General features: G+C 48.8%; 6 protein-coding genes across 6 annotated transcripts, besides 3 other annotated features; 2 read left to right on the top strand and 4 right to left on the bottom strand.

Moving 5' to 3' along the window:
• Positions 1–709: 709 nt before the first annotated feature.
• On the bottom strand, positions 710–2756 carry K444DRAFT_668965 (HET-domain-containing protein; the record flags this gene model as incomplete). Its single annotated transcript, XM_024887474.1, has 3 exons — positions 2094–2756; positions 1798–2046; positions 710–1704 (listed from the first exon to the last, which is right to left on the bottom strand). Exons 1-3 carry the CDS (start codon positions 2608–2610, stop codon positions 710–712), a joined length of 1761 nt encoding a protein of 586 aa, XP_024727900.1. The 5' UTR covers positions 2611–2756.
• Positions 2757–4536: 1780 nt separating this feature from the next.
• On the top strand, positions 4537–6624 carry K444DRAFT_545668 (uncharacterized protein; the record flags this gene model as incomplete). Its single annotated transcript, XM_024876152.1, has 2 exons — positions 4537–4832; positions 4878–6624. 2 exons carry the CDS (start codon positions 4537–4539, stop codon positions 6622–6624), a joined length of 2043 nt encoding a protein of 680 aa, XP_024727899.1.
• Positions 6625–12318: 5694 nt separating this feature from the next.
• K444DRAFT_668963 (uncharacterized protein) lies at positions 12319–14260 on the bottom strand. The gene is made up of 5 exons (XM_024887473.1): positions 13723–14260; positions 13580–13643; positions 13313–13527; positions 12933–13259; positions 12319–12883 (listed from the first exon to the last, which is right to left on the bottom strand). Exons 1-5 carry the CDS (start codon positions 13920–13922, stop codon positions 12409–12411), a joined length of 1281 nt encoding a protein of 426 aa, XP_024727898.1. The 5' UTR covers positions 13923–14260; the 3' UTR covers positions 12319–12408.
• Positions 14261–15288: 1028 nt separating this feature from the next.
• Positions 15289–16402, bottom strand: K444DRAFT_620173 (uncharacterized protein). The gene is made up of 2 exons (XM_024881650.1): positions 16035–16402; positions 15289–15829 (listed from the first exon to the last, which is right to left on the bottom strand). Exons 1-2 carry the CDS (start codon positions 16335–16337, stop codon positions 15725–15727), a joined length of 408 nt encoding a protein of 135 aa, XP_024727897.1. The 5' UTR covers positions 16338–16402; the 3' UTR covers positions 15289–15724.
• A 285-nt stretch (positions 16403–16687) lies between these two features.
• On the top strand, positions 16688–18220 carry K444DRAFT_546085 (DAHP synthetase; the record flags this gene model as incomplete). The annotated part of the gene is made up of 2 exons (XM_024876193.1): positions 16688–17220; positions 17272–18220. The coding sequence occupies 2 exons, from the start codon at positions 16688–16690 to the stop codon at positions 18218–18220; spliced, it is 1482 nt and encodes a 493-aa protein (XP_024727896.1).
• Positions 18221–18295: 75 nt separating this feature from the next.
• K444DRAFT_222641 (uncharacterized protein) lies at positions 18296–19274 on the bottom strand. The gene has a single exon (XM_024871160.1). It carries the CDS (start codon positions 18973–18975, stop codon positions 18370–18372), a length of 606 nt encoding a protein of 201 aa, XP_024727895.1. The 5' UTR covers positions 18976–19274; the 3' UTR covers positions 18296–18369.
• Positions 19275–20659: 1385 nt separating this feature from the next.
• Positions 20660–20903: a sequence feature (Protein overlapping with rRNA (K444DRAFT_636379, PMD50990.1) was converted to a misc_feature.).
• A 491-nt stretch (positions 20904–21394) lies between these two features.
• Positions 21395–21590: a sequence feature (Protein overlapping with rRNA (K444DRAFT_636379, PMD50990.1) was converted to a misc_feature.).
• Positions 21591–21750: 160 nt separating this feature from the next.
• Positions 21751–22483: a sequence feature (Protein overlapping with rRNA (K444DRAFT_636379, PMD50990.1) was converted to a misc_feature.).
• Positions 22484–24929: the final 2446 nt, after the last annotated feature.

Genomic DNA, 24929 nt, shown 5'->3' with positions numbered 1-24929 from the left:
GCGGTCTGTGAAGTGAACGTGTTATTTTTTTTTGCTGTGAAGTTTGTTCATGAAGACCAAGGTCCGCTGAGGCTTTCAGCCGTCCAATAAATGTTGCCGTTTGGTGCTGTTTTCTTTAGTTCTTGCTTATTACGTGATTGCGTTGAAGCCTACAACCAACCAAGCACCTCCACGTTAATGAGCCGCACGAAGTCAGGGACTATTTGCCCAGGAGCTCAACAGCCTTTCTCCCCACTTTCTCTCTCCTCTGTTTCTATCTCACAGCACACACTCACGCACTCACGCACTCGCAAATCCGGTTCACGTGTTAATCTATTACTAAGCTCTTACAGATGCGAACCAGTCGGCGTCAAAAAGGCGTCGCAACTTCTGCATCTTAGCAGCCGCTTTTGTCACACCTCCAAGCGCACGGAATTGTCATCTTGTAACTATAATGACCCAACTGAACTGCTTGCCACCCTGCGGCTCACATCTAGCCTTCGAAATTGACTAGAGTATTGAACTTTAAGAAGGACACGTTAAAATGACCTGCCGATAAGAGAAAGACCCTTATAGTACCAATATCTCGCCTTGAAGGCTGCTTATAGAGCGCTGCTCTTCCCATACTGGTTCTAGTCATGTGACCCAAACAAGAATGGACTTGTCAAAATTCCTCTCTAGAAATAGCTTTCTGTCAACGATCTATTCAGTTGGATTTTATTGTGCTGCTCTATATTAACGTGAAGCTTGCCAAATTCCCCCAATCATCCTTCCAAGCCACGTATGGATCCTGCCGATACTTGTACATACCACGAGCGAGACCAATGAAAAGATGATGCTCTCCAGCGCAACGTATAATATAAGGCATGGATGCTCCAGGAAACAAAACCACAAGGCCGCCCATTCTAGCGTCTGCATGGGTTAGACCTACATCGCCGCTACTTGCCACAAACAATTCTCTCCCGACATTCTCAGAAGCTACTTGTCGAAGAAGAGAAAGATATTCCATACTTTGGTGCCTTTTTGAAAATCGACCTACCCCTGATTCGCCTTGATTAAACACTTCCAAGCTCTTTCTTTGTTTCTCTTCTACCCCCGCTTTGATGTCTTTGTGTTCGCACGTGTCATTCAAGAACTCCAATAGCTCTGAAAAGTTACGCTTGGCGGCCCTGCTTATTCGGGGCTTTACAAGACCATCAGAATCTGTAAGCGTGTCTAAGAGAGTGCGTTGTAGTACATCCACATGATACTTGGCGGTGGGGTTGTCTTGGGGTTGGGTGATTTTGAGTAATCCGTAGAAAACTCCACCTAATTCAGACAAGTCATACTTGTCCACGCTTCTTTGGGTATTAAACTGAAGACGACCCGCAAGGGTTACCAGGTTACCGATAATCTGGCCTTGAAGAACTAGTCGACCATGTTGATACACTGGAATATGTCTCTTATGCAATATAGTGCAGGCATGGATGCGTGCAGAATACAATGGCTGAACGTCTTCAAAATCTGGGACCCAAGATGGTAGGTCATGTCGCTTGTGCGCATTTTCTTGCAGCTCAAGTATGCGTAATGACCTTGAACCCTGGAGCAAAGCCGCTGTCGCTTCTTTATAAATTTGAGCTGTACCAAGGGCATAATTCGGCTCGGGTAATGTTATACCACAATCGTAGAGGATTTGATGCAGGCCGTATATTTTGTCTTTGCCATCAGAGGACTTTCGCGACTGAGCTATAAAGAATAGTTCAATTGCAAACAACCGCCAAGACTTCCTTCGGGCGGAGCGAACTAGGGCCGTGGTACTTTTGCGTCTGCGATCCTTACACACTGCGCGGTAAATTCCACGCAAATGGGAGCATTGCACGAAGTCAATCCAGGTCTGCCGACTCCCTATGCGAGGGTCCCCTACGTAGATATCCGAGCCGCGGACCAATGTTTCGAGGTTAAGGACGAAACTACCATACATCACCAATGAGTCTTCCGCGAATAGGAACTCTTGCAAAGTCCAAGTTCTCCGCCACCATTCATTCCCTAACAGGATTTTGAATGCTTGACATTCCACATCTGTCAAAGCTGTCGACAGATTCAGCAGTAGCGCCACAATGGGAGGGCTTCCTTACGAAAAATTGAACGCTGCAGCTTCCTGAGCAGATCTAAGTCCTGAATAAAGATCATGGCGATACGAAGTCTCTCTACTCGTCGAAGTTGGTGTAATACCTGTTCAGAGGCTTCACTAGCTTCACCGAGCCAAATGAGCACCCGTTGCGCACATTTATAAATGTCACCCATTAACGCGACCTGCTTGTTTCTTTCCTCGAGAGATTTCTGATTGATACATATCGCATCAACCCAGAGTGTTCGAGTGCGCGCCTTCATTCTCAAGTATCGCAAGGCTGTAAGGCAGCTCTCTGTTATTAGAAGACTGTCCCCATCGCAGGTAATCTCATTGTTGCAAACAGGAGAACCCCAGACGTAGGATAGCGCTTCATATGGGTTTCGTCTAGTAGAAAGCAGATCAAGGTCTACTTCTGTGAGGGAACAAACAACTTGGGCGGCTCTATTCTCGGCTGGCTGAAGAACGAGAACTCGCGTGCATTTCCTTTGCGAGAGTGCCGGATACAGAAACGGAGACTTCATTGTCGTACGAATTTCACGAAGAATGAAGCCGCCGTAAACGCGCAACTAGTCACATTTATAAGAGCAGGGCGATCGATCTGAAAAAGAAGGTGGTGGAGACTCGAGAGAGTTGTGCTATCCAAGTTTAAGCTTCGGTTGTGGTGGACGAAGGCTCTTGCAAGGTTATCGTGCTGAGGTGTACATGCGCAAAACGAGTTGCAGTGCTGTCGACCATTCTCAGCCACACTGCTGAACATTTTGGTGCTTTACGAGCCCGCTCTCACTAGTCTGCGCGTACAGGCTTGTTTTCAGGCCACACTTCACCCCGCACCCACACCAATTTCCTAAATTACCACCAGAATGACTTCTACTCCTCCACCACTTGATTTTCAGCACCTTCCTGGCTATGAAATCCCTACAAAACACAAGGAAGCGATACGCCAATTACACTGGTTTGGCCATGTCCCAGTTTTAATGATTCAGGAGCGATATCACCTCAACGAGAGCTCAGTTCGTCGCATTCTGAGCTTTGATTACCCTGAGCGAAGACGTCCAAATCGCACCGGCCCTGCCTTCCTTCTCTCGGATGCAAAGGTCGACGAAATTATCAATTACCTCTCCGATCATGGGAGCATCGAATCCTTAAGTACGACATCCTTCATGCGGAGCTTGGGCTTACATGCTCTGTCCCAACGTTGGAGCGGAGGCTCAAACAACGAGGCTATTTCCGGTGCACTGCTTGCCAAAAGCCCTACCTCACGAAAGCTCAAGTTATTGCGCGATATCTTTGGGCAATGGCACACATATTCTGGCATACGGAGTGGCTGAAGGTACTCTGGTCGGACGAGGTTACCTTCTTAATAGGCGGGAGGACTGCAAAGGAGAAGGTGACTAGAAAGAGGGGGGAGCGTCAGTGCGAAACGTGTATACAGCACCAGCTTCACCGTGGGCATACTACTCCAGTCAATGCATGGGGAGCAATTGGATATGGGTATAAGAGCCCTTTGCTATTTCTTCGCGGATCTGGCAAGAAGGGAGCCTTTACTTAACGCGATTATCTCTCCCAAATTCTCGCACCATATATAGAGGGTATTATTAATGCCTTCGCCTCAATTACTCACCTACTTTGCTCATCGGTGGAGCCTCTTTTTATGGAAGACGGTAACTCAGCTCACGGCCACAAGTCGACTAGTAATCGTTATGCTAGATGGCGAACAAAGCTTGGTATTATATTAATGCCGTATCCCTCTACGAGCCCTGATATGAACCCAATTGAGAAGTGTTGGAGGAGGATCAAATAATCGCTACACCGGCGAAAGCACTAACCCACTACGGAGGCCCAAATGGAAGCGGCAGTAACAGAGGAATGGGACGCAATACCACAAGAATGGATTAATCAATTAATTTTAAAGCATGAGCACTGGGTGCATGTATTGGCAGAGCGTAGAGGGTGGTCAACTCCTAATTAAATTAATTGATTTTGTATCGCGATTTGCACTATGAAGTGTGTTTGGAAGCCTGTACGCGCAGACTAGTGAGAGCGGGCTCGTTACCTCGTTAGGCTTGTTTAGAAGGGTTCACCAGCCAACCGCCCAAATACTCAACCGCCCAAAAAATAGTTTTACTATAACCGCACCACAACCACATCCCAAAATGAAGAAAATAAGTTGATATTCGTGATCTATGACCTCACCTTAGTCATTCCACAGATTTTCAGAATTTTCTGAGCCCTTTGAAAATTTTCTGAAATTTTGCTTGGGCGGTTGGCTGGTGATCCCTTCTATTCAATACCCCTGTAATTTCCTTATCTTCAATCACCAGTGACGCGTCACATTGAGCATCCCCCTCGAAGAGTGCTCGGTATAACCAAGATGAATACCCTCCAAGTTGTCAATTACTTTGTTACCTTTCGTGCTTATAATATGCAGGATGGAGTTATTTTATAGCATGAAGGGGATCTGGGTGGTCCTCATTTACCTCTCAACGACCGCTGCAGCTCAGCAGAAACCATTGAACCACCATGATATAGCCTCTCTGAGCGCACGTCCATGGAACTTCAATTTCTCCTCCTCAGCACCGCATTACTTCGCATCTGCATACGGCCTCCTTCAACAGTGGTCCAACACCTTTTTTCCAAATGGGCACAGCATTGTGCCCTGCGAGATCCCGCTCTTGACGAAGCTGTACCATGGACGTAAAGATGCAGAGGTTCCACCAAGCCCCGAATGGGTTGCTTTCGATATGTAAGTTTCCTCCAATCTAATTTGAGCTCTGCTGACAAGGCGTAGTGGAATGGCGTACGGCATCATGGGAGGAGACAGGAACTCGCACATGTTGACATATCAAACGACACGGAGGACGAAATGCATATACTTTGATGGAGAATCGGCAACATTGTTTGGCTCTGGGCAGTTGGATACACAAATGCTTCAGATTTGGGGCAACCTAAGCGGGCCGGCAAGGCCAGACAACGGATGGCGTGGGCTGTGGGAGGAATATGCGAGGGCGATTGGGCTTTGCGATTGGCTTCACGACAAGGAACTGGGTGGCCCAGGCTGGGGATTCGAAGGTATTGTGAGAATGAACGCTGGATTCGAAATGATTTGGTGTAACTTTAGTAGTCCGTCGATTCGCCTGGTCTCTCATTTGAATGTTACCGCTCCGCTTCTGCCGGCAGAAGGCGATGACGGGATATCTGCGAAAGATGATGACTACGAGCCGACTTCATATTTTCCTCTCCCGCCATCTCCAACCAGGTCAGATAAAGCAACAGACCCATCGGATCCGCCTCAACCACCTGTTATGGGACGTGAGCAATGGACGAGGGAACCTTTTTTCCCAACTCAGGCTTGGAATTGGGGAGCCAGTGCTCTTGCTCACTATGGTTCTTCCGCGAACGGCCCGGGGCTAGGTGAAACTCGAGTCAAGATTACGAGTTGCGGTTTTCTCAGCTACTATGCACCGGAGTTCTTAAGTCAAGCGGTTCCTCGAGCAGCTGAAGAGCAGAAAACACTCAATCTAACAAAAGATGGGCTCTGGACCGGACCAGGAAATGATGGAACAAGAGAAGATGCACTCGAAGCATTGAAGCGGCGGAGACGAGTCCATACACTCGAGCATGTCGCCACTTCAGATGCTGCAATCATGCGTGCCCACTCCGAGCGGGTTCTAAAAGACCTGCTCTCTCCATTTCCAGCAAACTGCAGCGGCATTGACTGGGCCACAATCACCAACGACATAGTTCAAACCTACGCCGCCCCTCTGCTGACATTTCTCAAGGTGCTTCAACAATATCCCGAGGCTCACAACCACACCGCAGTTGGACTGTGGATGATGGACATCCGCGACCAAACACATACTTTCCTCGTCTCATTCCTACAATACCCCGATTCCCCTACCGACTCGGAGATCTGGACCCGAGAATCAACACTGTTTACAGACACATACTCACTCTGCCGTTTCCAATACACGCGACTGCTTGACCCAAAACAAGGAATTCTGCTTGGCCCTGAAGAGGAGCTGCTGAATTGGGCAGTAGAAGAGACCCTCGGCGGGATCTGCTCGGTGCTCGTCGACGTTGGATTGTCTACCGAGGGGATCTGGGAAGCACATTTTAACCTCCCTTCCAGCAAAAGGACAACACCCACCAAGATCCCTGGACTGAACCACGAAGTCAAACGCTGGACAGAAGGAGTCGAACAGTTGATGTCCTGGCTCGGCTGGGCAGGCGAATGGATCGGCTGCGATGTACATTGCGAATGGGACGAGAAGTGCTATATTCCTATGTGGCCCATCATTCCCATGGGTCGACGGCTACCTGGTCGTGGAAGGCGTCCAGGGGGGCCCGGGTATGACGGCCCAGGGTATGAAAGGCCCCCGATGGGACCGCCGAATGGGTCAATTCCTGGCCCTCCCAGGAACGGCACTTGGAGAAGCCCCGGGAGAAGTTTTAATCCTTGGGGGCCGAGCGAGGGAGGGCTGTGGAAGCCGAAGTGCGTGAAGAAGAACTATATCTTGGATGGGGATCCGGATTGAGGGTGAGGGCGACGTTAGTGAAGATGGATAAATCATGCCAAGAAATTCCCTTGGAATTCTCAATGGTCTGCGATACCGGGATATTGTCAGTGTGTCGTTCTTCTCCCGGAGCTTGAAGCGACTGGCTCAACCAGTTGTGGAAGGCGGCACTATTCGAGTCAGAAAAGCGCGAAGGCATATTGATACGCTTGATGCGATAGCAAAAATCTGCTCTCTTGATGGACCGGGAAGGGTGAGAGATTCACAGGTGTGGGTAAGCTTCATGCCTTCCGGTCCCTGAGGCTCAAATGTGAGGAAGGATTCTGCTTTTGCGGACCAAAGAAAAGGCTCCCTTTTGGGGAGGAAAGGGGTAGACCGCTAGGCTGCGATACGACAGTGCCTCGAGGTTGGCCACGGCTCGTTGAGGAAGATCAATGCCTCGAGGAGCGGAAGTGCGGAGGCACTCAAGTTTGCCATGTGTGTTCAGTAATTGGGGGGAAGATAGAGAGATTCTCATTTCAGCGAGGGACGGAGTATTTTAATACGCTAGAGACGGAAATATCTGGTGCTTATCGTGAGGCAGTATTGTGATGGGTTCAGAATATGGCTGGGGAACTCATGTTTTAAAGGAAGCAATGAATTGAAGCTTAAGACACAGTGCATCATTTACGACTGAATAAAACGTTTTCTTGATGAGGGTGACATCTATAAATGTGATAAGGCACAATTGACCTCAACCCCCCTGAGGAAGTTGAAATCTTCTGAATGTCCCACGCCCTAGCAGGACGAAGTTTGGTCCAGATATGAGTACCTTCGCTGCAGCCACCCAACGCTAAAGGACGAAGAAGAGGTGGCATAATCTATCCGAGAGATGTCACTATTGGAAATGATTGCTGTCCTTGTGGAGAAAATAGTGTAATCTTGCTTGGTGTGATGATAGGAGATGATATCACAGTTGGTGCCGGCTCTGTGGTGACGAGAAATATTCAAAACTCCTCGATAGCTGTCAGATCGCCAGCAAGGATGATCAAGAAGGCCAAGGCTGATACAAACATGACACAGAAGAGATATAGAGTAAATACCTCGTGTGCATGGTAAATACTTGTACCATGCTCCTGCGGCAATCGTGGAGTCTGGACAATTATTCATCCTTGAGACCACTGTTTTGCGCATTCAGTAGTTTTGACATTCACTTTTAGAGCTTGAACACTCTCTTCTCTACGAGCATGAAGGCTAATATGTCTCTTTTGTGCTTTAGGAGTCTATTTGTAACCATCGGCCTCCTGACAACATGGGGGATCGGCAGTGAAATACAATCACGTGATAGCCCCTTTTCACTCGCTAATGCAGTCTGATGATTCGTCTCAGTGTATACCGCTGAAACTCCGGGAGTACCATGCTTTTGTGAGAATTTAAGGCTATTTTGGCTCTTCGGACCAAAGGACGTAAATAGGCGTTGCTTTTCATTTTTTTAAAGACATGCCTTGACCCTCACATGTGTACTGAAGACTCACCACCAAGGAATTACTACTGCTGCCTGAGATGGAGTTCACACGCTTAGAACACGGGTCTACAAGCAAAAAGACTATACCAATAGTGGCGAATGGGCTTTTTGGGCTCCCGACCATTTATTTGTTAATCAAACATGCGATTGCAAGACCTACAAGCACGGGTACCACCACGACATTCATTCCTATATTCGAAAACGATTAAAAAGCAACCATCCCCGCTAAAATCGAAATATCCTCCTGTACCCCACTAAAATCAACCCGAAACCTGCCAACATAAGAATTGCCCTTCGATCTCTGTACGCTCCCAGGACTAGGTTCAAATCGAAAGAACGACGCTCTTTTGTCTAGCAAAGGTTTACCCTATAGGGCGGTGGTTCATAATACCCCGACGGCATTCTCGCTACGTGGCATCACACTTGAAGAGAGAAATGTTTCCAGATTCAAGGATCCTCGAAAAGAATACGAATCACATTGCAAGGCACGCAAGGATTCACACAAGTCTGGGGCCCCTAATTACTAACGCAAAGTCGAGGATGAGAGCAAAATCATGTGCAGGAATTTATTGCAAATGTCAAATCCAAGTCCTCTTGATATCCCGGGAGGTGGGAGATCGGATCCGTTTTCGAGCTCCCTAACTGAAAAGCTAGAGCGCAATAAGCTCTAACCAGTAGACCACGGTAAGAATAATATTGCGCAAAGCCCCTCCAAAAGCTACTAACTAGCCTCCATGTCTCATTTTCTCCGGTGTGGATCTATGGCTAACTGGCTTTCTCTCAGCTATGGCCTGCATGCTGCCTGGACTTATGCCTGATGAAGTCCCGAGTAACGGAGTAAACCCAAGAACCAAGATATTGTTTCTTATGCCTCTAGTGATCCAAAAGTTGAACGAGCCGATCTTAGATGGCAGCGGATTCTCTCGAGGCGAAGTTAGTATAGCCATTCCGATACTTGCTGCTAACGATGTTGAGGTTATGGATGCCTCGAAGTGTGATGAGAGCACAGCCCGTTCAATCTCCGCTTAGCAGCACGCAATGGCTTAACGTGTATGGCCATATCGGCGTCGTTTGGGAGCATATGAAGGCAGCTTTTGATATTGTTGTCTTGAATTTCCGGGACTAGCGGAGATGGTTGTATCGTATGAACGCCCTTCAATTTACCCACCCAAATCGCTAATGAGGCCATACAGAGCAGGTTCAGGTTGTGTACCAAGCCCTTTGGAAGCCGATATTTCCAAAGCAGCAACGCCACGAGGATTATATAGCTTTCATGCTAGTATGGGCAAAATCATCACCCTCAATACCACAAGGATCAGCGTTTAGGAAATTCCAGGACTTTGGGATATCTGGCTTACTATTTGAAAGCCTCGAGTGGGTAGGAGCTTCACGGCTTTACAGGATACTATCTTCAAGGCAAGCCTGTTTGCTTCGGCCTCGCGGCTATTGTTCAGGCAAGAATTGCGGTTCAGAAAAGAATCCTACCGCTACCATTAACTGAAGATCTCACTGAGATGTCGGTGTCTCAGCGTTTTGTTAATGTTGCCGACTTGCCGTACGCATACTTGGCCTAGCCGTTGTGCTTCTGGTCCCGAGTAGCCTTGAGATCCTGCAAATCTTGGCCTCGCACCTCCAAACTTGGACCAAGGAACTTGACGAAGATAGCTATGGCATTGAATTGGCGGAGTTAATTCCATGGATGCTTGCTATTGGGGGCATTGCGGCGGTTGATAATCCGGAAAGAGCTTGGTTTGCTTCATGCTTGGCAAATATTGTTAGCAAGTTAAGTCTCAGCCCGGCCCGTGCAGAGAGTGTCTTGAACACGTACTTGTGGCTAGAAAGCGTATGTGGTCCCGGAGGGCGACAGTTATAGTACGAGGCCGTTAACATTTCGGAACTATAACTAATGCAGGTACCCAGAGCGGTGAGTGTTATTATGTGCAATATTGTTGAGCTACTGGTCGTGATATTCAGAATTGCACAAGAGTATTAGGGGTATTGTCATTGCACACACGTCATTTATTTTCGCTTCAATTAGCAACTAGGCTATAAATTCCCTAAGCAAAGTAGCACAAAGCTATTCAAAAAATCACAACCACTGGACAAAATCGTTAGAAAATGAGAATTAGCAAAAGGTGCCTCTAGAAATATTGGCCAAAGCCCGTATTCCTATTGACACATACTACAAAATCGCTTATTCGAGTTTATACGACCCTCAAAATTCACCTCGGATTCGACATGTAATATTTTGGATAGCCTGTTCTCTATTATATAATTTCTTGATGTATGCCCCATTAACCTGTAAGGGGTTTCTAATCAATGTTCAGACACCTTGGAACAGAAACCTTTTGTTTACTGCGGCAAGGATACATTATAAGAGGAAAGTGGGTGTCAAAATTGGAAGCCAGCCCCCCCTTCTCGCCCCTTTTCCATTCTCCTGCCTCTCCCCTGTCCCCCGCTTCCTGCCCGTGCCCAAAAAACTATTCTCCAACTAAATCTTTCAGTTCTTCAATTAAAAGATTTTGCAACCCCGGTGATTTCACAATACTCTTTTCATGCTAGGATCATGAAGCGAGGCTCCCCCTTTATTCTGCATCACTTTTAGATCGGGGTTGGTTGTTAGTTGTTGTGACGTTAGAGACAGCAAAACTAAAGGCAAATCCGAAGAGAACGTATAACCGACCCTTCAGATTTGCCTTTGCTGTAAAATTTTGCTTATTGTTGTTTATTAAGGGTCGACTAGCGTGCAAGGGGTTGGTCGGGCCTGCTCCATGTATGACGCCATGTAGTGTTGTGACTCATTGCCAGGCTTTTGCTTGAAAGAGAGGTGCCCGGCAAATTGTCTTGGGAGCAGCAAGAGTCATATGCAGCTCGGCAGTTGTCGGGTACCGTTTCAAGGTTTGTTTACATTTTATCCCTTTTTCGGGTGAGCAATTCTAGCTGTAGATCAACCTCCCTACTCATTGGTCATGTATCCCATCTCGGAACAAATAATACATACATTTGAATCCTTTACTACCACCATATTCAAATATTTTCTTGGGTTGCAGTGCTCTGTGCCAAGAATGGCGTGAGGCATGTGTCATTCTCTGCCCTCATTATCCTGCAGCTAATTTTCCTGTCGCTGATGTCGAAAAGTTGAAGATTGATACCCGCCTGCCGCCTTCTCTCCTTCTCATTGCAGCAAGCCTGCCGTGCCTCTGAGCAACCCCAACCTCTTACTTCAAATCTCCCAACTCAATATCCATATGCACTCCTCCGCTCAATGCTGCATCCGAGCCCCTGCTCACGGGGATTCTCATGCTTATGCTACGCAATAGTTGGGCTTCGCCTTGCCTTGCCTATTACCCTTTGTTCTGAAGAAGGTATCTGGCCCAACGAAGGAAAAACCCGTCGCGCTTCGGACCAGTAAGCCCCACTCGCAATGTTTCACCCCCGCCTCCCCTCAGAGCAACGGATCGGAGGCTGTGTGCATTCGAGGATTCGTTGATGGTGAGGCCTTTCGAGGGGTATTTAGTGCCGCCACTTGCGCTTGATTCAAGGGGGGAAGAACGGAATAGAGGAGAAGGTCGGTCTGATGGTAAATCCGTCAGCGGAGGGAGCAGGGAAGGGAGGGAGGCAGGGACCGCACGTACTGCACCTCACCATGCACCATCGTCCGGGCTTCCAATACCAAAATCGAACCGTTCTCTCAAGGCTGCCCTCCAAGTCGTCAAGGGTGGCCGATTCTAGCGCCAAGTTGCAGGAGAGTTCGTGGACGAGTCGCAGCCGTCAGGATTTAGATCCATGCCAGATACAGCAATGTGATGGCGCTCAATTTGCGTCCTCGGGAAAGACATTGCATAACTCGAATTGTTCAAAGGTTGTATTAAATCGATGTGATTTCGCTAAGTTCAAATTTATCGAGTCCGCGCTTGTTGTTGTCATGGCTCCTAGGTAAAAGTGCTCGAGCCTCGTTAGACTGCTCAATGCAACCATTAGCTTCTTCCCAAGACATTCTCCATAAGTACCGAGGTGACCGGACTGCAACAGCCTGTTGAGATAGATCGAAGTTGGTCATGGTGCAGGCGTCTCAATTAGATAATGTTCACACTGCTGCGGGATCACTTGAAACTCCTTGATATACATTGATCTGTGATGGCATGAAAGTCTGAAATCATTCGTTCAGGTATTGCTCACTTCGAGTTGGGACATCGAGATCACAGTCGTGAAACATTTTCATTTCTTCTCATCTAAACTTCTCACCGAAACTTCTCATCTATCATCTAAACCCCTAAGGGCACAACAGACAACAGGCAAATTTACTCGATCTTATGCTCGTCACGGAAGGCGAGAGCGGGACGCGCATCACCTTCGCCATCACGGTTCAAGGTCATCATGTAACTAGTACTAGTAACATGACGCTCATGAACCTTCTCCTTCTTCTTCCTCTCCTTTTCGCCCAAGTTTCCCTTCTCATCACCAACGGGAATCTCGGCCGTAGTCAGAGACGAATCACCACCGGTAGCAGTCTGGTATCGGGTATCCGTGCCACCAGTTGTCAAGTAAGTCCAGGCCACGCGCACAGGGTTGCTGTATCGGATGTGCGGGACGAAGCGGGGCATGGCGGGGTCGTCGTGGATCTCGGCGGACTTGGTGTTGAAGGTGCGGAGGCGGAAGATGCGCTGGAAGAGTTGCCAGGTGCAGATTAGGTTACCAACGCAGACGGCGACGGAGGCTTCGCGGATGTACCAGAGCTGGTAGACGGTGGTCATTGGAGATTCGAAGTTGTAGACCCTGTTGTTTGTTAGTGAAGGTGGGAGGATAGAGGGCGGAGGGGACTTACTTGTTGAGGATCGCAGCTAGGATAGTGAACAGAGCCATAGAGAAAATAAAGAAGAGGACAATCTTGCGGCGTCTTGGGAGCTGAGACTTGAGAACCATTGGGAGTGGCGCGATGATGAGTCCGAAGTCCGAAGAGATATTGAAAACCATTTGCAAGATACTGTAGTTATGATACGTGGCGCACTGCAAGTTCTTGACCGGCATAGCCCAATATTGATCGAAAGGTCGGCAGAATACACCATAGTAGAAGATCTCGATGAATGCGAAGCCAACCCAGATGTAGACGAAGAGGAACCACATAGCGCGCTCATACTGTGGAAGCTGTCGGCTGCACAACATTTGATTAGATCGTGTCTCCTGGAAGGCGGGAGGAGAACTTACAACAGGCGCATCTCGAAGGTCCAAATGCAGAGCTTTACACCCCAAGTGGAAGCGATCATGCATTGTTCGAGGGCAATGACAATCTTGGAGCCAAGGATGCGGTTCTTGACGTCACTAGGGTCAGCCAGGATGGAGTCTTGTTGCTCGGGAGGATACAGGTTGGTGCCAAAGTTAGCAGAGACGTTGATCAAGACCATCAGAGCGATATAAAAGAACTATGGTGTCATTAGGAAGGAACTTTGTTAGCTTAGGAGAGAAAAAACGTACCATAGTGCCGATCATCAGATAGTCTTCGGCGTGGAGCTTCTTGAGAACGAGACCGCGGTTGATGCTGACGGCGCAGATTAGTCCGGGCTCTTTGCAGCATGTTGACAATTGCGCAAGCTGTTTCTTGGGGCTGCAGGACTTACATCCTCAATGCGAAGGCAATCAAAGCCGGGATACCAAAGGCGATCGTGTTATGGATCAACTCAGCATTGGTAGGACTGACAAGGCCACGAGAAACCAAGTGATGGGCATCGTGGTGAAGGGGAAGAGGGAGACCAGAGGCGGGGGAAACCAGAGTAAGGAAGAGGAGGATGACGGAGATGAAACGATCAAAAGGCTCCATCTTGATGAGGACGCCGCTCTGAGTTGTTCTTCACGGTCTAGCTATATGGGCTAGGATGTGCGGACCGAGAGACGTAGATTCTTCGAGATTGCGAGTGGGATTCCCCAGCGTTGTAACGAAAGTGGCCGTGGTACAGCGATCTGACTCAAGCGTTGATCGGTTGAAAGAAAAAGGTTTGTAGGAGAGTTGAGGGAAAAGCTCAAAATAGGCGAAGTTCTCAGAGTAAACAAAAAAGATCGCACGACGGGCCGGCCTCACTTTCCAAAATTCCTCTAAAGTAGCGTTTCCCGTGACGAGATTATCGATAGCATTCACAAGATCCATCAAGAGCCGAACATAGCCATGACTGCTGCCGGAAGCGACCATTTTTGAAGTTGAGAGGGAGTTTTGCAAAGTAGAAGGCTGAAGTTATGTATTGCAAGATTATGCAGAGCGGGGTGCACTGCTTCGACCCATCTGGTGTCACTGATGGGATATATATACCTTGATACTGGGCAGGCGTTGAGGATTTTGGTTAATAGGACTTGAGCAGCGCCGATGTCATGCACAGCGCTAGTCTGCTTGGACGTTGGACAAGGGGACACTTTGTACTCTTTCTTTGTAAGCAAATAACCATTCTGGTGCCCCTCTCATATGTGGCGGCAGGGCTGACAAGAAGGGATGATGTTTAGGTCATGCCTGAGATCAGCGCCGGGATCTGAAGCCACAGACATTCCCGACAATTGCTTGGTTCTCGATGCTAGGGTAATGAAGATCATTGAACGGGAATACGCATGCTGGCTGCGGGGTTTGCGACTCCCGCTGCATACGTTGAAGCATCATGCTGTGACACATCACCAGCCAAGTGCTGCGCCGAATACATCAGTTGTGGGAGGACACATGCAACTTGCCGACCCCCAACCATCTCGTTGGCTCTGAGATGAGAGTTCGCCCAGCAGCAGACGAGGGAAATCATTCTTCCATATCACCCCATGATGGGAGGAGTCGCGTGGAGGGAGTACAATGTTGCAGGACCTAGTCAACAGGCTACTTTGCAGGCCATCGATCGAGTTCATCAGACAATGACAACCCCTGATCCCCACAATAGAGATTCGCGAGCCTTGGCAGTCGTATACCAGCCTATCGAAATGGGATTCTTGATAGAGATGCGGTCGCTGTTGCTTTGCTAGCTGCCAGGTGACGGTTGGCATCAGGCGTGTGACACTTTGGGATCTTGGAGCCAATGAAATGCAATTGCGCAGATGATCAAATTGAAGTCAAAAACACGCAGTGCAAAAGTAGATTGGGCAGTTTCAAGAGTAGTTGTGCAGCAAGACAAAGGGCTAAGCTGGCGCTGATGAGGAAAGTCGAATCAAGAATCGAAAGTCTCCATGTTGCAGTAGGGCCGTCATGAGACTGCTGTTGCCTGCCCATATGTTTTACTAATTGGACAATAACCCATCACGTTCAGCCCCCAGTGCTGGAGTACGTGGGAAAGCATGATTACGGAGTTGTGGAAGCTGGAGGTCGAAATCGAAGGTCTCTATTATGCGGGAGCCTCGATACGGAAACTTCTTCCTCCCTGATTATATGTAAGTTTGTTGTTGCCCATCAGTATCAAACTCCACTATAGAGCAGACAGAGAAAGAACGAGTGTGCAGGTGTGGAAATCGAACGTAGAGAACCCAACGACTCCATTTGCTGGAGGCCAACTTAGACATGTTCTCCCAAGACCCCATGTATGATGCCATCAATATCAAACTCCATTGCTATGCCCAGTCCATGCTGCAAGACAAACTTTTCGCTCCCAAAGCCATGCCCATTTATGCTGCTGGTGCAATGAATGCCCTCAGCGCCTTCCCAGCATCTCCATCATGCGCCTTCAGCAGGTCCGTTGCCTTGATCTTCGACAACTCGAGTTCTTCAACCTGATGAGGGAGGTGATATTAGCTGGCGTTTGACCATGCCGGAGAATTTGGAAACCTGGGGCTGGCAAGTTGGGGGGTACTCTGGGGGAGAGTCTGCCGAAGGAGTTTCTGCGGAAGCACTCCGAGGAGTAAAGACAAGCTATGGGGCAAGACCTTCCAAATTTGGAGAGTTCGGTGTTTAGGAAAAGCCCCCTCGTAGACATACCAGCAAAGTGACATCTGCAGGATCGACCTTCACAGTCTTCTTGATAACCTTCTTCTCGTCGCCTTTCTTCGCTGCAGTCCCATTCGTGGTGGCAGAACCCCCTAATCTCTCCATAGCCTTTCGTACAGCTTCTTGGTCGACATCTTTGGTGCTTGCAGACTCGTCGTCTCGAGGAGCATCGAGGGAGGAGAGAGCTGCTGCTGCTTTTCGGTCCTCAGCAGATTTGGCTGCTACAGGAATTTCGTCATCGACGTCGCCGGTCGTGGCCCCTTCAATGACCGTAGGAGGTTGTGCTTCTGCCATTTTGAGAGCGAGTTGTGAAACTGACAAACGATTGAAAGGACAGACAGCTGAAGATTAAATTGTCCAAGGGATGTCGTTGTTTTTAGCAGCTCCTTGCCGCAGATCCCTGTGAAGCCCGCACCGCCTGAAAGCCGCTAGCCGAATAGGGGATGGCGGGGAGGCAGATTCAGGCGCCTCGCGAGCCTTGCTCCGCACAACAAATAACCTCATTCCAGGAACGCGAAGATCAAACTCCTCACGAAGTTACTCAACCTTGCAAGCAATTCGCCTTGAACACCCCCCCTTCCGTCGTTGTTCTTGTCTTTGGAACTTCATCTGTCCCATCACTTCATCTTCAAGCCACGAGGATCATGTCGAGCACTTCCCAACCTCCTTCTGGCAGCTCTGGGTTCACTGCGAGTCAGCTTGCTCATCTCCGCAAAAGTCCTCAGCCTTGGTCTCCAGTCTCATGGACAACAAAGACAATCCATCAGGAGGCTGTCTATGAGGACCAGAAGAGCGTTGAGAAGTCCCTTTCGAAGCTTACAAGTCTTCCTCCCATTGTCACCCCGACCGAGATCGTGAAGCTGAAGGAAAGCTTACGAGATGTCGCCCTTGGTAAGGCCTTCCTTCTCCAAGGAGGCGACTGCGCCGAATTGTTTGACTACTGCGAAGAGAACGCTATTGAATCGAAGATCAAGTTGCTTCTCCAGATGAGTTTGGTCCTCATCTGGGGTGCGAACAAGCCCGTTGTCCGCATTGCTCGCATGGCTGGACAATACGCCAAGCCGAGATCCAAGCCCACTGAGATGGTCGATGGCAAAGAGACCAATTCATTCAGAGGTGACATCTTGAACGGATATCCTGTCGACGAGAGAGCTCTCGATCCATCAAGACTCGTCAGGTGAGTGCTCCTTCCGAACTTGACTTCAAGACTCTCGCTGACAACATGTAGCGCATACTTTCACTCTGCAGCCACGCTGAACTTCATTCGAGGATCTCTCTCTTCGGGCATTGCTGATCTCCATCGTCCTCTCGACTGGGGTCTTGGACACGTTCACGACCCTGAGCTTCAAGTCAAGTATTCCAACATCGTCTCCTCCATCACCGAGTCCCTTCGTTTCATGCGAACCGTTGGAGCAGACACAGCCGGCCAACTGCAGTCAGTTGACCTGTACACAAGCCATGAAGGCCTTCTTCTCGACTACGAGCAGAGCCTGACACGCCGACTCAAGAATCCAAGCCGTTCATCACGTGCTGCACAGTCCTCCACACAGACTCCAGACGACGGAAAGTCTTGGTACAACACTGGTGCACACTTCCTCTGGATTGGTGATAGAACACGCCAAATTGATGGAGCTCACATCGAATACTTCCGCGGCATCGAGAATCCTATCGGTGTTAAGATTGGTCCCACAACTTCATCCTCCGACCTCCTCGCTCTTCTTCGCGCCCTCAATCCCTCCGTCGAGGTTGGAAAGATAACGCTCATCACTCGCTATGGAGCCCCGAAAGTTCGCACTCTCCTTCCAACCCACATCCGCATCGTTGAAGGCAGCGAATATGCACGCAGCGTTGTTTGGCAATGCGACCCCATGCATGGCAACACACGCTCAACCGCCACTGGCATCAAGACCCGCCAATTCGCTGATATCTTCTCCGAGTTGCAGCAAACACTGGCCATACATAAGCAAGAAGGCAGCTACCTCGGTGGTGTCCATCTTGAGTTAACCGGCGACGCTGTTACCGAATGCACTGGAGGCAGCGTTGGCCTTGCCGAGGAAGACCTGTCGCTCAACTACACCAGCTTCTGCGACCCGAGGCTGAATGAGAAGCAAGCCCTCGAGATGGCTTTCCTGATTGCTGGGCATTATCGTGGCGAGCGAGGAGTCGATTCCGAATAATCTTCGGGGCCAATGATCTTCGCAGTGGCCTGGCCACTCCACCCATAACGCGAACAAGCTTTTATCATATCCAACATACTCAAAACAATCCTTGGGAACATATACATCGAGTAATCCTTTGCAAAACTTAGGGCCGCCATGTGGAGGATCTATTCACCCTCCCCGAAACCTTCTGGTGGTCCGTCCTCTCCGTAGTTGGTCTCATCTCTATTGTCGATTTCGATCAGACCAGGGCATTGTGTGGACAAATTTTCCTGCTGGTATTGGAGTTCCAGACTATACCATCTTCGGCGGATGTTGTCCAGCTTGTGCTGGTTCAAGCGTGTCAGGGACGCGCCCTCCATGTCATTGACCAGATCTGTAACCTTTTGTTGTAGCTCTCTGGAATACGCATGTCGTGGGCTTCCGTTGGCGATGATTGTCTCTGGTCTGTCGAAGCAGGTGCGGCATGTAAGATTAGTCTCGAAGGCCTCTTGGCACGCATCGACCAGGTCCACCCATCTTCCTTCCAAGGCGTCCAAACGCCTCCTCCACTCGTCTATGGGGAGATTGGCGTTTTGTGGGAGATTGACGTCAACGGCACTAATATAAGTCCTCATGTACTTCATGTACAATGGATAGAAACAATCCAGTGGTGCATTCGGGTTTGGCCGTGGCGTGGAAGCTCGGGACTGTACTGAGACATGCGAGGACGAGCTGGAGCTGGAGCTCGCGTTGCTCTGCATGGAACGGTTGCGGGCGTCTTGGCGATTCATTTTGCCCTTTTTGATTGCGATTGGTTGCGTTTTTCGAGTCGTGGTCGTGAGTACTGTGGGTTGGGGCGGAGCAAAGGCTTTGTTGATGGCGGAGGAAAATATTCGGTAAGGGGTTTTCGATTTTGGCGAGTAAGCACACGAGCCGGAGAGATGTCTCGACACCCTCCCCCTTTTTGAAACCAGGCATCCACATCAAGCTACGCTGCTGTAGAAAGCAGCTTGACCTTCAATTCATGCTCCGGACTATTTACTGACTCCTGCAATTATAGCACCTACTTCACAAAGTAGTTAATGCTAGTTGAAATCGTGCAGAATTATTCTGGAACCGTTGAGGTGGAGAACAGCTGATGGTTCCAGCTCCACATAATATTTTCGGCTTCGAGAGCCGTGGTTTTGTCGTGAAAGCTGCTGCTTAAATGACTCCTGAGACTCGATGCTTCGAGAAGCAACTGAGTTTTCTTCGTGGTTCCGTTATTCCATGCCTTCTGGTGAGTTTGCTACCAACCCCACAACTTCCTTTCAGTTGGCTGTTCCCGGCCCCTCTTGCGCCTCACTTCTTTCAACTGTCTGCCCCCATTATCTCCAGCACTACAAGATTCCTCATTATTTTCATTTTCACTGTCATGTGTTTTGCTGCTGTCGAGCTTTGATTGCATTCGGACGGATAGGACTTTCTAGATAGTTGCTAGCTTTACTTTCGTCCAAAATCGAACTAGCTCTCAGTTGAACTTTTCTTTCATTGCTTTCGGACGGATAAGTGTTTCTAGATAGTTACTGTCTTGTACTTCGTCCAACTTCGAACTGAAACTCCGCTGAAATTTGTTGTCTAAATTGCGCAAATGAAATATACTAATAATTCACAGGCAATTTCTGCTTCGGTCCCTGCCTTCCTCGGAACACACGGAAGTGCTCCTGTCTAATCAAGCTGAGCATTCGAATCGATAGTGTCTTCTCTGGACCAGGGGGGACAAAATGGACTTTCGCCACAAGCTCATGAAGAGCACCAGACAAGTACCCCAAGATCAAGCGATGAGCAACATGACGATGCCACAGAGTCAAGGTGGCTGCGTATTGCTCGGCATTATATCATTTCGACGCTACAACCAACCTTTGGGAACGGAACGACCTGAAGACCTTTGTAATCTCTCAGATGGCAGTCAGATTATATTTCTGCGAGGGTCGCAACAGGGCTGAAGCGGCTTCAACCCGATTTTCGATGACCAAAACTTTCAACTTGCAACAAGACTGGAACAACTACAGCCTTCTTGGAATGCCGACTCTGGGGGCACACAGCGTGTAGCAAGTGTGGAAAGAATCCTAAGCACGAGTACGAGCCCGTTCAAACCGTGTTTACACGGATGGTCGGTGTTGCAGGCTTTAGAACCCACTGGCCAGTCTTACCATTGAGTCTCTCCTTGCTCCTCTACATCCCATTGGGTAGCCCTTGTCAATTTGGATTTTTTAGGCTTTGATTCACCATTCAATCTATGAGAGATTGGAGCTCCAGCATCAAATGCGAATGGTAATAAGTGGATGGGAGATCCCGGCTTGCAACATGGCTTGCTCATTTTACGATCGAGACTACCAGAAGCTCGATGAGCTAAGTCTCATTCAATCGGCGTCGCAGTCGTGTTCCGAGCAAGGCTTTAAGATTGACGCAATCATCAAGCTGATCCAATGAACCATGGATGTCCAAGAGGAGAAGGCATTGATCTTTGCCCAGTGGACTGGTTTTAGTGGCAAGCTAGAGGAAGCTTTGAGTACGACTTGGTGTGAAAGCAATTCCTTCCCGCGGATTTACAAGGAATGTCGAGAACGCCTCTTCTTGAGGTGCTCGATCAGGAGCGCAAGACAGATACGAAGAACACTCCATGATTGGAGCGCGGGACAATACGAAAAACACCCCATTGGCCAGATGCAAGATTGGAGTGCGTACTCACCGACCTACTCTTGTACACTGAGAGGAGTCTTCGAGTGTGTAGAATGGACTAGACGGGCGGGTTTTACTGCCAAAGTGGCCTTGTGTTTCGGCACTCGCCTCCGGAGGCACGCAAGACAGATACGAAGAACACCCCACGAGTTAGATACAAGATTGGTCAACTTGATCATGCTCTTGACCATGGCCCCGGTCGTAGCCACGCCGCAAGAAGTTCGGAGAGCTTACACAATCTCCTAAGCAACGATTGAAACTTGCTGGGGCATTTGGAAGAGGTCCACTTCATAATCTCCATCGACAAATTGCGCTCCGTCAAATGGCACTGCTTCTTCCATTCAACACTTTGCCCGGCATGGTGCCAACACCCCGTCTGAGCCCGAACCAATTGCCTTACTTCGGTCTTTCATTCATCTGCGTCACTCCCGCCAAGAGGTTTTTGGGTGAAAAATCCAACCCTTACCGAATTCTGCTTCGGTATGATAGGAAGAGCCGACATCGAAGGACGAAAACACAAGTCTCTTGGAACGCTTGGTTGTCACAAGCCAGTTCTTTCCTGCTCGTGGGTCCGGTTAGAGTTGAGCAGCCCCATGGAGTTACTCTCACCCCTGACTCCGCCGAAGACTAAATGGACACAACTCAAGCAGCCGGTGGCAGTCAGCAAATGCAAGAGCACGGCGAGGTCAGCGTTGAGGATAACGAACCACCTATCAGTGGTGCTCAACGTCCGCTTAACTTGAAAGCGCAGGCCAACATACATACACGCCCACGATAGCACCTACACCTTACCGAGCGTTGAGCCGGTCCACCTGCTACAACATCTGCTTGCAAATTGTCCTTAGGGTCGAAGTTTTTGCTCTGGCTGCGGGGCTCACATACGGCTTAGCACTCGCCGAACAGACATTTGACGAAAAATCAAGAAGAGTCCAGCATCATCCCACAATGATGCCAATCCAGGACGAAGATGACACACAACCACATCCAGCAGAAGCCGGGACTGCTCCAAGCGATCTCTTCGCAGAAGAGATTAAGTACTTCCAGTCGAAAACCTTCCGGCCGCAGAACACGGACCCGGACTTGAGTCTGACTTTGAATTTGGAAGAGCATGTATCAGACGAGACGAATGACGTGCCAGTCATTATTATTATTGATCTTTCAGATCTTGTCAAACCCCGCATTGTTGCGCTCGTCATTGTCCTCGTTCGTCTTTGTGAATTGATTGTTGGTAAACTCCAGTTCAATCTTGATCTGATCAGTTCAGAAAGAGACAGCGAGATGTTACCGACCAAAAGTGTCGTTCTCTCTTCTTTCTTCGTCTTTCAACATGCATGGGAAGAGCTGGGCTGCACGGGGATTGTGGCAAGAAGGCTGCAAGGTCCGAGGAAATTGTCGACGCCGAGGACGACGGCGGCTACGTTGATAATGACCATCATACGCGGAATTGTGTTTGTCTTCGTCTCCGCTCAGCAAAACCGATGCTGGCCTGAACGCTGCCGAGCTCACCGGGCTAAAGCTTGGCTGTTGAAAATTGCGATCGCACCCTCGATCATGGAATATCTTCCCCGTCCAGACTGAAGCGTCAAGCATCAATGTTCTTGACAATTTCGAAGTTAATTTTAAATATTATCAACACGTTCGTCAACAATCGATTCCCACGACCCGCAATCCCGAATCCGTTGCGCTTCCTCATCGTCACATACGACATACCGGAAGAACAAATGGTCGGCATCTCTCGCTGGATCAGCAATGCACATACAGGTCAAGACCCTTCCTGCTCTAGGGACGTCCTACCAGGCCCAACGCACCCAACCCTTAAGACCAATCCTTTGGCTGAAGTTGCGGAGAAAGGCAGAAATCTCGGCCAGCGCCAATGAAGGATCTTTTCCGGGTTGATAATTTTGGCAACATTGCAAGTCACGATGAATCCATGGATGTTGGTGAAACGTACGAAGACTGTTTTACTTATGATAACGAAAATCATACCCCGCAAAGTAGCCGGTAAGAGAGTGAAGAAGATGGTAAGTCATTGTTCCCTCCTTCGGTGGATCATTCTAACTTGTTTGTAGCACACTTGGAAACCTACACACCTGTAGTTCCAGAAGGAGAAGGAGGCTATGCTTGGCATGATGCAAGAGCAGCCTGAGCGTCATGGATACTTGAGGGCTCAGCAGTGGAAACGGTCGTCAGTATGGTAAAACTGAACTTGTCTCACGACGATCTATATCCAGCTCACGTTACCTATTCCTTGATACCGACGGCAGACCCCTCCTGCGTCAAGATCGTACCTAAATCTGCTCAAACTCCACTCATTCGTGGTTTCCATCTCCTATGAGTAGAGCGGCAAAAGCTTGAGCTGCCTACGGATATTCAGGAAAGACGAGCAGCTGGAGGTATGTTTTAGGTTCACTATGACAATGAGTTTTGAGAGCTGATTTCAACACAGTTAATACTGCGGCTGTATACTCGGGACGAAATCAATTGTCAGCCTCAGTCCGTCTGTTGTGATACCGAGACGAGATCGATTGTCGGTCCTTAATCCATCTAGTGTGCGCTCGGGACAAAATCGATTATTAGCTTAAATTTCGTCTCATATGAAACCGAGACAACATTGATCAGCAGCCCTTCAACTCATCTCCGTTTCCGTTCGACCGGACGAAATTGATTGTCAAAGAACGTTTCCGTTGGGACTCCTCCGGACGAAAACGGTTGTCAATGTCAAAGTTTATTCCCATGGCACGTTGGTGGAAATTTTGCTGGACCACTTGTCGCAGATAGACGAGCCTCAGCCAGAAGTATTGACGAACCACACGTAGTGCATTTACACCTGTTCGCATGACTCCTTTGACATATTCCATCTTACTGTCGATTTTGGAATTGCCGCTCGTTGGGATGGAAGTGGGCGAGATATTATACAGACTTAGTGTTCTTGTGGAAATCTCTTCGGGAAGTTCTGTACTCTAGAATCACTCGGATAGTCAATCAAATCTTTCTCCTGAGGTCGCTTCGGCGTGCAACTGTGAAGAAAACACAAGGTAGGTTGAGCAATCTTGGTTATAAAGGGTGTGGAATGTGTTATATGCTGACAAGGCCATGGCTTGAAGGCGTGAATCCTTTCCAAATGTTTAAAACTGGGGCTGCTTGAGAATCTCAATGTCAATACTTATGAGGTTAGTCTGCCCTCTCACTGTGGGGCGATACTTGAACCTAAAAGAACAAGGAGTGGAGCTGCATCAACTTCTATTATGGGAAAATTGGCTTCGTTAAGAAGTTGAGATGGTCCCCAAATGTTGATGGCCTTCCTCATGTGCAGCTAAACCTCGGGGCTAATGAGCATAACAAGCCCTGGCTACGACTGAACGAAGGCAACAGCAACATTTTCGTTGTTTTCCGATAATCCATGTCTTCGCCAACCGCTAGCTGGCACTGGACATTCTGTGTCGAAGGTAAGCTCATTTTCTCTGTCTTCAACTTTTTAACTCTCGACTCTGTATCTTCAGGAGGAATCTTGCAGTGGGAAATACTTGTTCTTGCTGTTGTTGCTGTCAATTCGGACCTTTCATCGGGTGTTAGAATCTGATTTAGCTGAAGCATCTGATGAAATCCTTGAGCATACATGGCTAATTATCCCAAAAGCGAGCTCCTCGGTTTTCCCGGAATATCCTCTCCCTTCAGCACATCATCAATTTTGTCTGCGCACACTGGTACTTTCGGTTCGAAGGCTGTTGATGTTAAGGTGATGGGTCAATGTGGGCACCTCTTGGGACTTGAATGTTGTGCGGAGAATGACTGCCCAGTCTTTGGTTGCTCCACTTACAACCGAGACAACCAGAAGCTCGATGGGTCAAGTCTTATTCAATCCGCGTCGCAATGGCATCCCGAGGATGACAGAAATCACTGGGGGGGGAAAGTACCAGGAGATCATGCACGTTGAACAAGCCGGAGGCTATTGTTGAGAAGGACAAGAACTACTCGGACAAGATACACCGGAAAACCAGGCTGGACCACTGCACGCGGTGAGATG

The sequence above is a fragment of the Hyaloscypha bicolor genome, assembly GCF_002865645.1.
Source record: "Hyaloscypha bicolor E unplaced genomic scaffold K444scaffold_182, whole genome shotgun sequence".
Lineage (NCBI taxonomy): Eukaryota > Fungi > Ascomycota > Leotiomycetes > Helotiales > Hyaloscyphaceae > Hyaloscypha > Hyaloscypha bicolor.
Note: the sequence above shows the minus strand (reverse complement) of the source record. Positions and strands in the feature narration are given on the sequence as shown.